At 39.9% G+C, this 12,809-nt stretch overlaps 1 protein-coding gene across 1 annotated transcript in view; it reads left to right on the top strand.

Moving 5' to 3' along the window:
* Positions 1–12,809, top strand: part of Mpp1 (MAGUK p55 scaffold protein 1) — a 31,829-nt gene that overhangs the window by 4,762 nt on the left and 14,258 nt on the right. Inside the window, exons 2-5 of the mRNA XM_051141687.1 lie at positions 6,916–7,059; positions 7,346–7,424; positions 9,494–9,579; positions 11,803–11,871. Of these exons, the coding sequence (XP_050997644.1) occupies positions 6,916–7,059; positions 7,346–7,424; positions 9,494–9,579; positions 11,803–11,871 (378 nt within the window). The remainder of the gene's footprint in view (positions 1–6,915; positions 7,060–7,345; positions 7,425–9,493; positions 9,580–11,802; positions 11,872–12,809) is intronic.

Here is a 12,809-nt window from a genome sequence, read left to right as displayed (position 1 = left end):
ACTTTCAGGATTTGTCTGTGGGTGGATTCTAAAATCTGAAAGTCAGTAAGTGGTTTTTACATTGTTGTAATTATTTGCTGCACTGACGTTCCACTTTTCCAGATCCCTGATATTGTTTGGGATGGCAAGCTGTCCAAATTTTATTTTTATTTATTTATTTATTTATTTATTTATTTATTGCCGTTTGAGATGGTTGTGGGGCTGTAGCTCTAGCCAATGGGACAAGAAAAGCTCTTCTCTGGGAAAGTTCTGAGCTGGGTCCAATTGACCTGGTCCCTCTGCCCGTCTTTTGTTTTTGTTTTGTTTTGTTTTGTTTTCAAGACAAGGTTTCTCTGTGTAGCCTTGCCTGCCTTGTACTCATTTTGTAGACCAGGCTGGCCTCAAACTCACAGAAATCTGCGTGCCTCTGCCTCCTGAGTGCTGGCGTGCACCACCACACCTGGCTTCCCTCTGCCCTTCTTACCTTGAGAGTGGAGCTGATGAATAGTCACAGCTTTTGGATATGTGTTTGCAACCTATGACTCCCTTCTTTCTGGGATTTCTGACCTCAAGCTGATGCTTTGTAAAATAGTATGGCACTCCTTCTCAACTAAAGGTTTGAGTGATCAGTAAGTTTTCCTTTGCCTGCTTTCTGTCTTTTAGAAAGTCATTGAATGAAATATCTTATCCTTGGTCATTTTTAAAAATGTTTTCTTTGTAGATGTGGAAAGTGTGTGTTCTCTTTCTATCTCCCACTTTGCTCTGAAAATCTGGGTGTGGTGGTATGTGCCTATCTATAATCTTGGTGTTTGGGAGTCTGAGTCAAGTGGATTGCGATTCCAGCCTCCTTTGGGGTACATAATACGACCCTATCTTAAAAGGTCCAAACTAATAGACTAAGGTGTGAGGGAGGGGGAGAGCCACACTAGTACTCAGGTTGCCAACTTAACTGGAAATCCTACTCATGGCAGAAAATTTTATCTTGCCAAATATAGAAAGGAATGTGTTTTTCTGAATAGAAGTTAATCATTGTGACATAGAAATAAAGGGCTACATGAGGATTTGAAGGCTGAGCATGTTCTTTAGTAGCTTTCTTCAGTATTGTGTGTAGCAACATACTAACCACACCCATATTTACCAAGAGCTTTCAAGTATTATGACATTCTGTTACTGTCCTCATTTTTACAGTTGAAGAAAGAAAAGTGCAAGAAGATCGAGAATCCAAAGTTAGCCGAGCGGTAGTGGCACACACCTTTAATCCCAGCACTCGGGGAGTTCGAGGCCAGCCTGGTCTACAGAGTGAGTCCAGGACAACCAAGGCTGTTACAAAGAGAAACCCTGTCTCAAAAAAATCAAAACCAAAAACAACCAAGAAAGAAAGAATCCAAAGTTACCCAGCCATTAGTAAAAGAGCCAGGAATCTAACCCAGACAGTGTATTTTTCTGTTAAGATGTGTGTTCCAGGTTTTCAAGTTCTACTTAATATTTTTTGCTAAGTTCTTTTCTTTTCTTTTTTTTTTTTTTTTGAGACAGGGTTTCTCTGTGTAGCCCTGGCTGTCCTGAACTCACTCTGTAGACCAGGCTGGCCTCAAAGTCACAGCGATCCACCTGCCTCTGCCTCCCGAGTGCTGGGATTACAGGCGTGCGCCACCACACCCGGCTAAGTTATTTTCTTAAAGTAACTAAAACACATAATGCATAATTTGGAAGATATGGTGAGTAAAGTTAGCCCATGAAGGCAATTTCCTTCCCACTATATCTTGTGCCAGCCAATTTCTCCTTCCTAGAAACAACCACTGTTACCTCCCGAGATTATTTGTATGTGTCTAAGTAAATGTGAATACATTTATGTTGGAGCTAGCATAATTGTCTTCACATTGTTGTATTTTCCACATAAAAAGATGGTTTTAAAATGACCCCAGAGCCTCCTTGTAATGGCTACATGGTGTCTTGTTATGCACTCACTGTAGCATTATTAGATCGTTTGCTGTGGAACGCATAGGAACTATGTGAAGTTCTGTCTTGCTGGGTATTCTAAGTTACTTTGCAAATTACAACCTATTTTCAACAATTTTGTTGCAACATAATTGCCATATGACAGTGTCATGTGAGTTTTGGGACATTTTAGCTGCTAAACAAGGCAGTTTCTCTTTCTTAACACTTCCCTCATCTGAGGTTATCCAGTAATGACAGTGAGTCAGTCTTCACTGTCCTTTCAGTTAGAAAGGAAGCAGTAAATTAAGACGTCTCAGTTTGTGTAAATCACACCTATGTTATAAGACATCTCTTCTTAAAGTTCTAGGATAGACCTCCTTGTCTGTCATCTTTGCATCCTTGTCCTTTTTGGACCAGTCACTGAACTCATCCCAGGGCTATATGTATTCCTACCCAAGGCTTCTTCTTTCCCCCAGAAAAATGAATGGTAAAAAAATACTTTTCACATCTCACCGGTGTCCTTGAGGGCTGTATGTTGTTAGTATATAGCTGTTTATACTAGTTCTTTTTCCTCTGATTTTTCTTTGTTGTTTTTGATTTATTATTTTATGCACAAACATTTGTGGGATAAGAAAGGCAAGATGTAGGGCTAGAGACATCCCAGTATAATTTCCAGTTTATGTGCTTTCCTGCAGGTATAAGAGTTTCAATTACAGATTCAATGGCTTGCCTTTTTACTCTTTAAAAAAAAAATCCTCCCCCCCTCCCCCCTCTCTCTCTGTATGTGCATATGCACGTGTTATATAAATGTATGCAACCATGTACTAACACAGAGGACATATGTCCTATCACTTTTTATATTACTTCCTTGAAACAGGGTCTCTCGATGAACCTAGACCTACACTGGTGGCCTGTAAGCCCTGCTGGTTCTCTTTTATATGCCTAGACAGTGCTGGAATTATAGATGACCATACTGAGCTTTTTATGTGGGTGTTGGGGATTTCAACTCAAGTAATTGTGCTTGGACAGCGAATACTCTTACCTACTGAGCAAACCCCCAACCCCCTATTTTATTGTCCTGCTCTTTAAAAAAATAATTATTTCTTGTTTATGGATATAGCTATTTTCACTGTGTGTACATGTGTGCACCACCTGTGTGTCTCGTGCCCACAGAAGCCAGAAGAGGGCATCAGATGCTCTAGAGCTGGGGTTACAGGTGCTTGTGAGCCATCATGTGGGTGCTAGGAGCCAAACACAGGTCCCTTGCAAGACCAATAAGTGCTCTTAACCACTGAGTAATCTCTCCAGGTCTTCTTTTTACTCTCTTTTTTTTTTTTCCTAGTAAGAGCTACAGGTGTGTCCATTTCTTTTTTTTTTTTCACATAGTTTCCAACTTTATTTTTTTTCTCTCACTTATTTTTTTTATTAATTTATTCTTGTTACATCTCAATGTTTATCCCATCCCTTGTATCCTCCCATTCCTCCCCCCCCCATTTTCCCATTATTCCCCTCCCCTATGACTGTGACTGAGGGGGATTACCTCCCCCTGTATATGCTCATAGGGTATCAAGTCTCTTCTTGGCTACCTGCTGTCCTTCCTCTGAGTGCCACCAGGTCTCCCCCTCCAGGGGACATGGTCAAATGTGAGGCACCATAGTACGTGAGAAAGTCATATCACACTCTCCACTCAACTGTGGAGAATAATCTGACCATTGGCTAGATCTGGGAAGGGGTCTTTTTACTCTCTTAATGCTGTTAATGCTGTTCTTCACCAATATTATTTGGAAAAATTCAAACTTACTTGTTGCTGTTAATTTAAAGGTGGGGGTCTAATAAATGTTTATTATTAGCTGTATAATTATTATGGCAGTATGTTCTAATTCATTATCAATCAATCAAAGACCCAGACACCTGTTGTATTTTAGAGTAGCCTTGCTTCACCTGGGGCAGGGCAGATTTTAATCCCCTAAACTACCTTCCATATCTCTCTCTACCCCCATCCCATGCCATCTGCTTCTGATAATTTCTACCAAGCTACCTCCCAGCCATTATCGTCATCTGGGCCAAGTCTCCATCCACACCAGCCGTGTGTTTCTTCTCCACTTCATCCATGGCAGCAGCAGCCTCCTACCTTCTCCTCTTCCTCTGCTGTCTCTTCTCCTTCCCAAGATCCTTTTCTCCCCCAAGGAGAACCTTGGCCACGCCTACCTTCCTCTGGCCCTGCCCAGGTATTGGCTTTATATTGGTCAAACAGGGAGGCAAGGTTACACAGTGTCAATGTAGCAAACAGACCTTGGGAGCCAGTAATCAGCATCAAAATGCATCAATCTCCAACACTTACTGGGGGAAAAAAACCTTTTTATCATTCTGGCTTCTATAATTGACACATTGCTTTGTTTGCCTTAACACATCTATCTATCCGCTTTTTTTTGCATTTTAAAACAAGGTGAAGATGTCAGAGTGCTTCACCCCGAAGAGCTTCAGTGTATATATCACTGCCTAGCGTTCAGTAGTGTTTGTGGTTTCTTTTTAAGGTGAGATTCACATACAGTAAAACGCACAAATTTAGAATATGCTATTTTACACTATATCACAGTATAGAATACTACCAGCATTCCAGGTGTCTCATGGCTGTCCTGTCCCTTCAAGACAACTACTCTTTTTATTATTTATACCTATTTTGCTTGTTCTAAAATCTCACATAAATTTTATATTATATATATATTCTTTTTTAATAGGACTGCCATTTTTCAACAGGTTTCTGAATCCATTCCTATTTGTAGTTTGAGCTCTTGAATGCACGGACAACTCTCTTGTGCATTCTCCTGTGTTTCAACACCTGTATTGTTTCCTTTTGGGTAGACTACTGGGAACATAAGCTGCTGTGTACATCTGCATTCAAGTTTCTGTGTGGACAAATGTTTTCTTTCATCTTTAATGAATCCCTAAGAGTAGGATTACTGGACAATAGAGTAAGTGGGTGTTTTATTTTATTTTAGACTTCTAGTAGGCAGGTATAGGCATTCTGTTGTTTTGGGCTTTTATTTATTGTTTGAGACAGGGTCTCCTGTGTAGACTTGACCGGACTTGAACTCTCTGTGTAGCTGAGGCTGGTCTTGAACTTGCAGCAGTCCTGTCTCTGCCTCTTGAGTGCTGCATTACAGGCATGTATTACCACTCCTGGCCTCTGTGGTCTTAATTTAATCTATGCTTCCTTGGTTACTGTGATGTGGATCACTTTTTCATGTGTTTATATGTAGCCATATATCTTTTCTAATGGGGACTCTGTTCAAATATTTTGTCTTTTCATTGAACTTTTTTGGGGGAAGGGATTGTACCTTTGGCTGTCCTGGACTCACATTGTAGACCAGGCTGGCCTCAAACTCACAGTGATCCACTTGCCTCTGCCTCCTGAATGCTGGGATTAAAGGTGTGCACTCCCACACCCATATCATTGAACTTTTATTGTCTTGTTATTGAGTTGTAATTATTTTTATATATTCTGCATACAAGTCCTTTGTTAGATTGCAAACTTTTACTCTTAGGCCTCACCATGCCTTTCCAATTTCTTGTTTCTTGAGATGAGGTGTCTCTGTGTTGCTCATCCTAACTTCAAATTCCTGGTTGAGCTCAAGCCATTCTGCTGTGTCAGCCTCCTAAATAAAGGGAGTAGTGTGCTTAGCTCTTATGTATCTGGCTTTGTTTTTTTGTTATGAGATGGGGTCTTATTTTGTAGCCTAGGCTAACCTTGAATTTGCTCTGTAGTACAAGCTGGAGCCAAACCCCTGCCCCCTCCTCCCAAATGCTGGGATTACAGGGTCTACCACTAAGATCTGCTTGTTCATGTTTGCGCCTCTGTTTACAGGAAATGGCACTTTTTATTCAGTGTTTTGCTTTGCAGCCCAGGCTGGCCTCAAGCTCATGAATGTCTAGCCTCTGCTTCCTTATGTGCTTTTTGATAAAAAAAATTTAGGTTGATAAAAATGAGTTCTTTTATTTTCTGGTTACTGACCTCTGTGTCTAATTTACTAATGCTTCACATAATTCAGTGGAATCTTTTTGTGAACACATTTCTTAACTTTCAAATCATTTATCTTTCAGATTTTATTTTATGGCTAGAAGTTTTCATGTCATGTGTTATGAAATATTTTTATGTACTTTAAGGTATTAAAGGTATGTTTTTTGCTCAAGGCCATCTGCTTTACCTTTCACATTTGTATCAAGAACCCATCTGGAACTGAGATTTGTATGTGAACTGAGTTATGAGTCAGGTTAAAATCCTTTTTTCTGATCTTTTCCTGATTGATCACACAGTTTATCATGTCAAGAAAGAGCAACTAGGTCTTAAACTGCTCAAAGTGCCTGATGCTGTGGGGAATGGAAGTGGCTCTTGATATTCATGCTTACTTTACTTTCCTCTCTGCACTTGTCCTCTTTTTCCTCCTCCCACCTTAGTTAATTAATACCCACTCAGGATCTTTGCTGTCTTAGGTATGCATTTGTGCATACCATATTAGAAGCCCTTCGGGCCTGAAGTACTTTAGGATTCAGAACTTAAATTCATTTCTATGTGTATGGTTGATTTGGCTACATGTATGTCTGATTATAGCATGCATGTCTGTATCAGCAGAGGTGAGAAAAGGACATCAGATCCCCTGCAACTGAAGTTACAGAGAGTTGTGAGCTGCCATGTGAGTGCTGGCAAATGAACCCATGTTCTCACAAAAAGCAGCCAGTACTCTTAACCGCTGAACCATCTCTCTAGTACCTCAGAATATTTTTAATAAAAATAATTCCTTTATCTGCAATGACTTAGTAAAATGTGTGTGTATGTTCAGTTGAATAAGTAATGTTTACAAACAGCTTCCCATGTATCCAAATGAGAGTAGATGTCAACCTTATAAAAGAACTTGTTTTTCAAAGCCTTCTACTTACAGATTATTGATTGATTGTCAGCCTTTGCTGCTTATTTTGTCCACTAATCTGTTTTTTATTTGACAGACTGCTTTGAATCAGTTGAATGTTGCTACTGAGGACATGTACACCAATGGGTCCACCGCTCCAGGTAGCCCTGCCCATGCTAAAGGTCAGGAAGCAAGAAAAGTTCGTCTCATACAGTTTGAGAAGATGACAGAAGAGCCCATGGTAATCTCTTATCCTATTGTCAGCCATCATTTACACTCTACTGTTGAAGTCATTAGGCCATAAGACTATATTCCAAAGGCCACTCACCAACTTGTCCAGTCGGCCACCTTCACTACTGTGTTTATTTTTCCGCTATCTCAAGCTCTTTTCAAAGCAAGCTTCTTGCTTTTCCTAACTGAGATATAGGTGGAAATGATTTTCACTGCAAAATCTCCTTAAGATGCTTTAACGATATCTTCAGAAAGGGCTTAAAACAAAGTTTACATTTTCACTCCCTTTATTCCAGGGAATCACTTTGAAGCTGAATGAAAAACAGTCATGTACTGTGGCAAGAATTCTCCATGGTGGTATGATTCATAGACAAGGTACTCTGGCAGGGAGGAGGGATCTGAAGTCTAATTTTATCCTGGGATTAATTATTTATACTCTGTTTAGTGGTGTGGGAAATGAAGCTTATAGTCCTCAAAACTGATAGCATTTTTGTGAGAGTTCCAAGAGATCCTTTGGCTTAACAATTGGCTCTTTTTTTAAGATCATTTATTTATTATTATGTATACAGTGCTCTGCAGACCAGAAGAGGGCATTAGATCACATTATAAATGGTTGTGAGCCACCATGTGGTTGCTGGGAACCCGGGACCTCTGGAACAGTAGTCGGTTTGCTTAACCTCTGAGCCATTTCTCCAGCCCACAATTGGCTCTTTAAACCTAGTGTGGTGTTACATGCCCTAATTCCAGCACTTGGGAGGCAGAGGCAAGTGGATCTCTCTGAGTTCAAGGCCAGCCTGGTCTATAGAGTGAGTTCCAGGACAGCCACGAGTACACGGAGAAGCCCTGTCTTGAAAAAACAAAAATAAAACAAACACCCTACTGGACTCTTTAGACAATGTCATGATAGGATCTTAGTATGAATTACTTAGTATCACCCCTTCTTTCTTTCTTTCTTTTTCTTTTTTTTCTTTCTTCCTTTTTTTCTTTTTCTTTTTCTTTTTTTTTTTTTGATAGAGCTCTGTTTAGACCAGGCTGGCCTCAAACTCATAGAGATCTATCTGCATGCCTCTGTACACCACCACACCCAGCTCCTCTGCACCTTCTTATATATTTTCCTATTTAGTTAATAAGTGACTCATGTGCCCATTACATATGACTGATATGTAACTGTAAAGAAAGCTGTATCTCAACCATCCTGGAGCTGACAGCTTAAATGAGGAAACCAAATTTAAGCAATTAGTATTAACTATTGTATTTTCCTAATGCTAAAGTGCCAACAATTGTCAGATGCATCATTTACTAAAATATATTTTAGGGAGCAATGAGAGAACAGACTAATAAGTTAAAATATTACAGATTTTCAGCAGCTGGTGATAGCTCATATGGCACTAAAAACTATTATTGGGGTTATGGTTATTCCAGTAAGTCTCTTCTCTCATCACCTCCTACCCTTTTATGTTTAGCTATGTTTTTTTTTAAAACATTTATTTATTTATTTATTTATTTATTAAATACATAGTGCCTTATCTGCATGTACACCTGCAGGCCAGAAGAGGGCACCAGCTCACATTATAAATGACTGTGAGCCACCATGTGGTTGCTGGGAATTGAACTCAGGACCCTTTGGAAAAGCAGTCAGTGTTCTTAACCTCTGAGCCATCTCTCCAGCCCCTTAACTATTTTTTTTTAAGTTCAAGGTAACATGACATGAATTTGGTAACCGTGCTTCACACAGGTTTTTTGTTTGTTTGTTTGGTGGGTTTTTGTTTGTTTGTTTTGTTTTTGAGACAGGGTTTCTCTGTGTAGCCTTGGCTGTCCTGGACTCACTTTGTAGACCAGGCTGGCCTCGAACTCACAGCCATCTGCCTGCCTCTGCCTCCCCAGTGCTAGTATCACAGGTGTGTGTTACCACATCCAGCTTTTCACATAGAATTTTAACATTGACTAACCATAAGAGCACATTGGAAATTTAATTTAACAATAACAAAGAAACATCGGACTCACTGGATAATGGGGGTACTGAGGTCTTTCCCTGGCTTTGTTATTCTTTTTAGTATGTACATATGTCCAATTCTCCTGGAGCTGGCGACTATTCTAAGTCCAAGAATTCAAGGATGAGATGATTTTACACAGCTCTTGGATGACTTATATCGAGAAGGATGAGGCAGTACTGAACTGCCTAGATGGAGTCAGAACAATGTTTATTTTTTAATCTCTCTTAATTGGCTATTCCTAATATCTGGTGCCCTCTTCTGGCCTGCCGGTGTACATGCAGACAGAATACTTACTGTACAAATAATAAATAAATAAATCTTTTTTTAAAAAAGAAAGAAAAATGCCCGAAATTGTAGTTTTGCTTGTGTTGTATTCTTGAGGTATACTAACAGCTCTTGTTTGAATTTTCATTCTTTTGTAAATTGAGTGTTTTGTTTGTTTAATGGCAGGCTCCCTTCATGTGGGGGATGAGATTCTAGAAATCAATGGGACAAATGTGACTAATCACTCAGTAGACCAGCTGCAGAAGGCAATGGTGAGTATTTTTTTCTGCACTAGATAAATATTGTTTTATGTGTTCATGAAGGGCACTGGTGTCACTGTATCTCATTTCTCTGCAAAAGCAGAGAGGGCAGTTATCCCTTCTGATAGATATTCTGTCCAAGAAGTGATATTTCTCTGCTTTCCTTTAGTAAAAGTGCAAAGCAGGGCCAATAACTGAGAGCATCAACCTGATAAAATGACAAGAATATTGACCTGGGTATGTGGTGTTTACTGGTATTTCCGAACCCCTGCTTTGCTTTACTCTTGCTCTCCAGCTTTGAGCAGGTGGATTAGGTTCTCTCAGTCTGTAGTCCCAGAGTCTGTTAATATGCTTGGTGTTGTGCTGCTTCTCCTGGTTGCCCCCTCCTGATTCTTTCCCATCTTTCTTGATTCTGTCTTGTGCCTCAGCAGGCTTGATTTTAATGTCTATATCAGCTGGGCTTCAGTGGATTCTGCAGTTAGTAAAAACTTTTATGTTCCTACTCTTACTTGTCAAACCTGCTCCTGTAGTTACCATTTTCACACAGATACAGGCATCCTCAAAAGATACAAGAAGGGAGAGAGTTCTTCCCAAGGATGTGTACACTTGAGTGAACACATGCTCCAGGAAACTCTTCAAACTCCCTACTTGAATATGCTACCTAGCTATTACTGGGTTCCCCAGTGATACCATTGTTAGTATTAGGAGTGATGTCAGAAAATTGGCCTTAAAGTATGCTTCTGACATTGAGCTGCTTGTAAATGAGCATATGCTGAAAAAAAAAAAACAGTACGCTAGAAAAGAGCTAATAATTCTAGAGAAGTCTAAATTGTATTTTAAAACATAAGCAAATAGGAAACTGGGCAAAAGAAATAAAGCTGCTGACCAACCTCTTAAAAATATGCTGTTACTACTGTACAATTTATCATAGCCAGGCAAGACAGGCATGGTGGCCCACACCTATAATCCCAGCACTAGGGAGGCAGAGGCAGGCAGATCTCTGTGAGTTCAAGGCCAGCCTGGTCTACAAAGTGAGTCCAGGACAGTGAAGGCTACACAGAGAAACCTTGTCTCCAAAAACCAAAACCAACCAACCAAATAAACATCATAGCCAGGCTATGGCCTAAAAATACATGGAATATACATACTATGCAATACTCTCCTGTTCTGTACAAGGAGGAAATTCCATTATTAAAACATGGGTGCACCGGGAGGACATTATATAAATAAGCCAGACACAGAAAGATAGTCTTCACATAAACTCTTATATATGTGGAATCCAGAAACGTACACCTATACAAGTAGAGAGCAGAATGGTGCTGATCAGGGGCTGGGCATGGGTGGGGAATCATGGATATATATATATTAACTACGAATTAATTCTTGAAAAAATGCTGGAGAGTATATCTCAAGTATTCTCACAACAGAAATAAATAGTGAGCTAATACATATGTTAATTAACTGTATCATTATTTAATATATACATAACTTTAAAACATTTGTGTGATAATTATATGTATTTTTGTTATTCAAATTGCAAGAGAAAGAGATGATGATCAGCTGTGGTTATGGTGACAAAATTTCAAAATAAATCATTGAGCTGAGTGCAATAGCTCATGCCTGTAATAACAGCTCTTAGGAGGCCACAGAAAACTATCCCTTGAGTTCTAGGCCAGCCGTGACCACATAGTGACTTATAGGATGTATTTCAGAGTGATACCTGGCCTAAAACTAGGAAATTAAACCAAATTAACTAATTTTTAAAAATAACAACTTAAACTTGTATCTACTTCCAGTTGTGGTGGCATTTGGGAGCCTGAGGCAGAAGGGTCATCATTTAAGGCCAGCCTCAGTTATCCAGAAAAGCAAACCAAAACCAACCAACCAACAAACAAACAAACAAAAAAAAAACCCAACCCCATGACTATAAATATTTCCAATGGTCTCACTGGGATAGGAAAAGTATGGGTATATTTGTGTTCATTTTAGGAATTTGTAAGGGACCTTTGAGGGAACAAGAGCAGAAGAGGAGGAAATAATGTGCTTTTGCTTTATTTTTTAGTTATGTTGGTGTGGGAAATACATGTCACTCTCATGGTTCAGGAGGTAATATATAGCCAGATCTCAAAGTATAAAGATGGTTCTGTAGTGAAAATAATGAAAACCCTGATTTTACAAAACTCTAAATTGCCCAAATTAGTTTTCTTTACAGTCTCATTTATCTTTTTTTAATAGAAGGAAACCAAAGGAATGATCTCATTAAAAGTAATTCCTAATCAACAAAGCCGTCTTCCTGCACTACAGGTATGTAGTACCATTTTCTCTATTGTGCTGTTTTGTGTTCTTTGAAATTTTATTTAAAATGACATGTTTCTATAACTTTAAGTTGTGATCGCTCACAGGTGTTTACCTACTGGGCTTGGGGTCCTATTATCCTATTACCCTTTATCTCAATGAAAATAAAAGAGCTCATCACCTCTCTCTCTCTCTCCCTCCCTCCCTCCTTCCCCCCCCTCTCGTCTGTATGTGCTTGTTCATGTGTGTTCAAGTTCACATGTGTGGAAAGCAGAGGACAAAGTTGGGTGTCTCCATCTTTGTGTGCTTATAAGTTGGATGTGTATATGCGCAAGTGTGTGTATGAGTGTGGGGCCAGAGATTGCTATTAAATATCTTTTCTTGACCTCACTTCACCCTTATTTACTTACTTATTTTTCTATTTATTGAGTCAGGGTCTCTCAGGGCACCTGACACTTACTGATTCAGGTAGGATGGTTGGCCAATGAGCTACAGGGATTAACCTGGCCCTCTCCCTGGCTCTCTTCCCCCAGTACTGGAATTACAGGCAACGCACTGCGCCCAGCTTTTTAAGTGGATTCTGGGCATCTGAACTCAGGGCCCCAAGGTTGTTTGGTAGGCACTTTATCAACTACGCTATCTCACCAGTCCCCATCCTTTTTCTTTTTTTGAAGTTCCACCTCACCCACCCAATCCTGGATCTCCCCAATTAGGTTAGGTTAGTAAGCTAGTGAACCTCGGAAATCATCCTGTCTCTGCCTTTTTAGCTCTAGGTTTATTGTTTTTTGGGGGGGGGGTGGGGAGGGAGTATTTGTTTGCTTGTTTTTGTTGTTGTTTTGGTTTTTTGAGGCAGGGTCTCTCAGTGTGGCCCTTGCTGTCCTGGACTCACTCTGTAGACCAGGCTGGCCTCGAACTTACACTGATCTGCCTGCCTCTGCCTCCCGAGT

The sequence above is a fragment of the Acomys russatus genome, chromosome X (genome assembly GCF_903995435.1).
Source record: "Acomys russatus chromosome X, mAcoRus1.1, whole genome shotgun sequence".
NCBI classification, from domain to species: Eukaryota; Metazoa; Chordata; class Mammalia; order Rodentia; family Muridae; genus Acomys; species Acomys russatus.
Note: the sequence above shows the minus strand (reverse complement) of the source record. Positions and strands in the feature narration are given on the sequence as shown.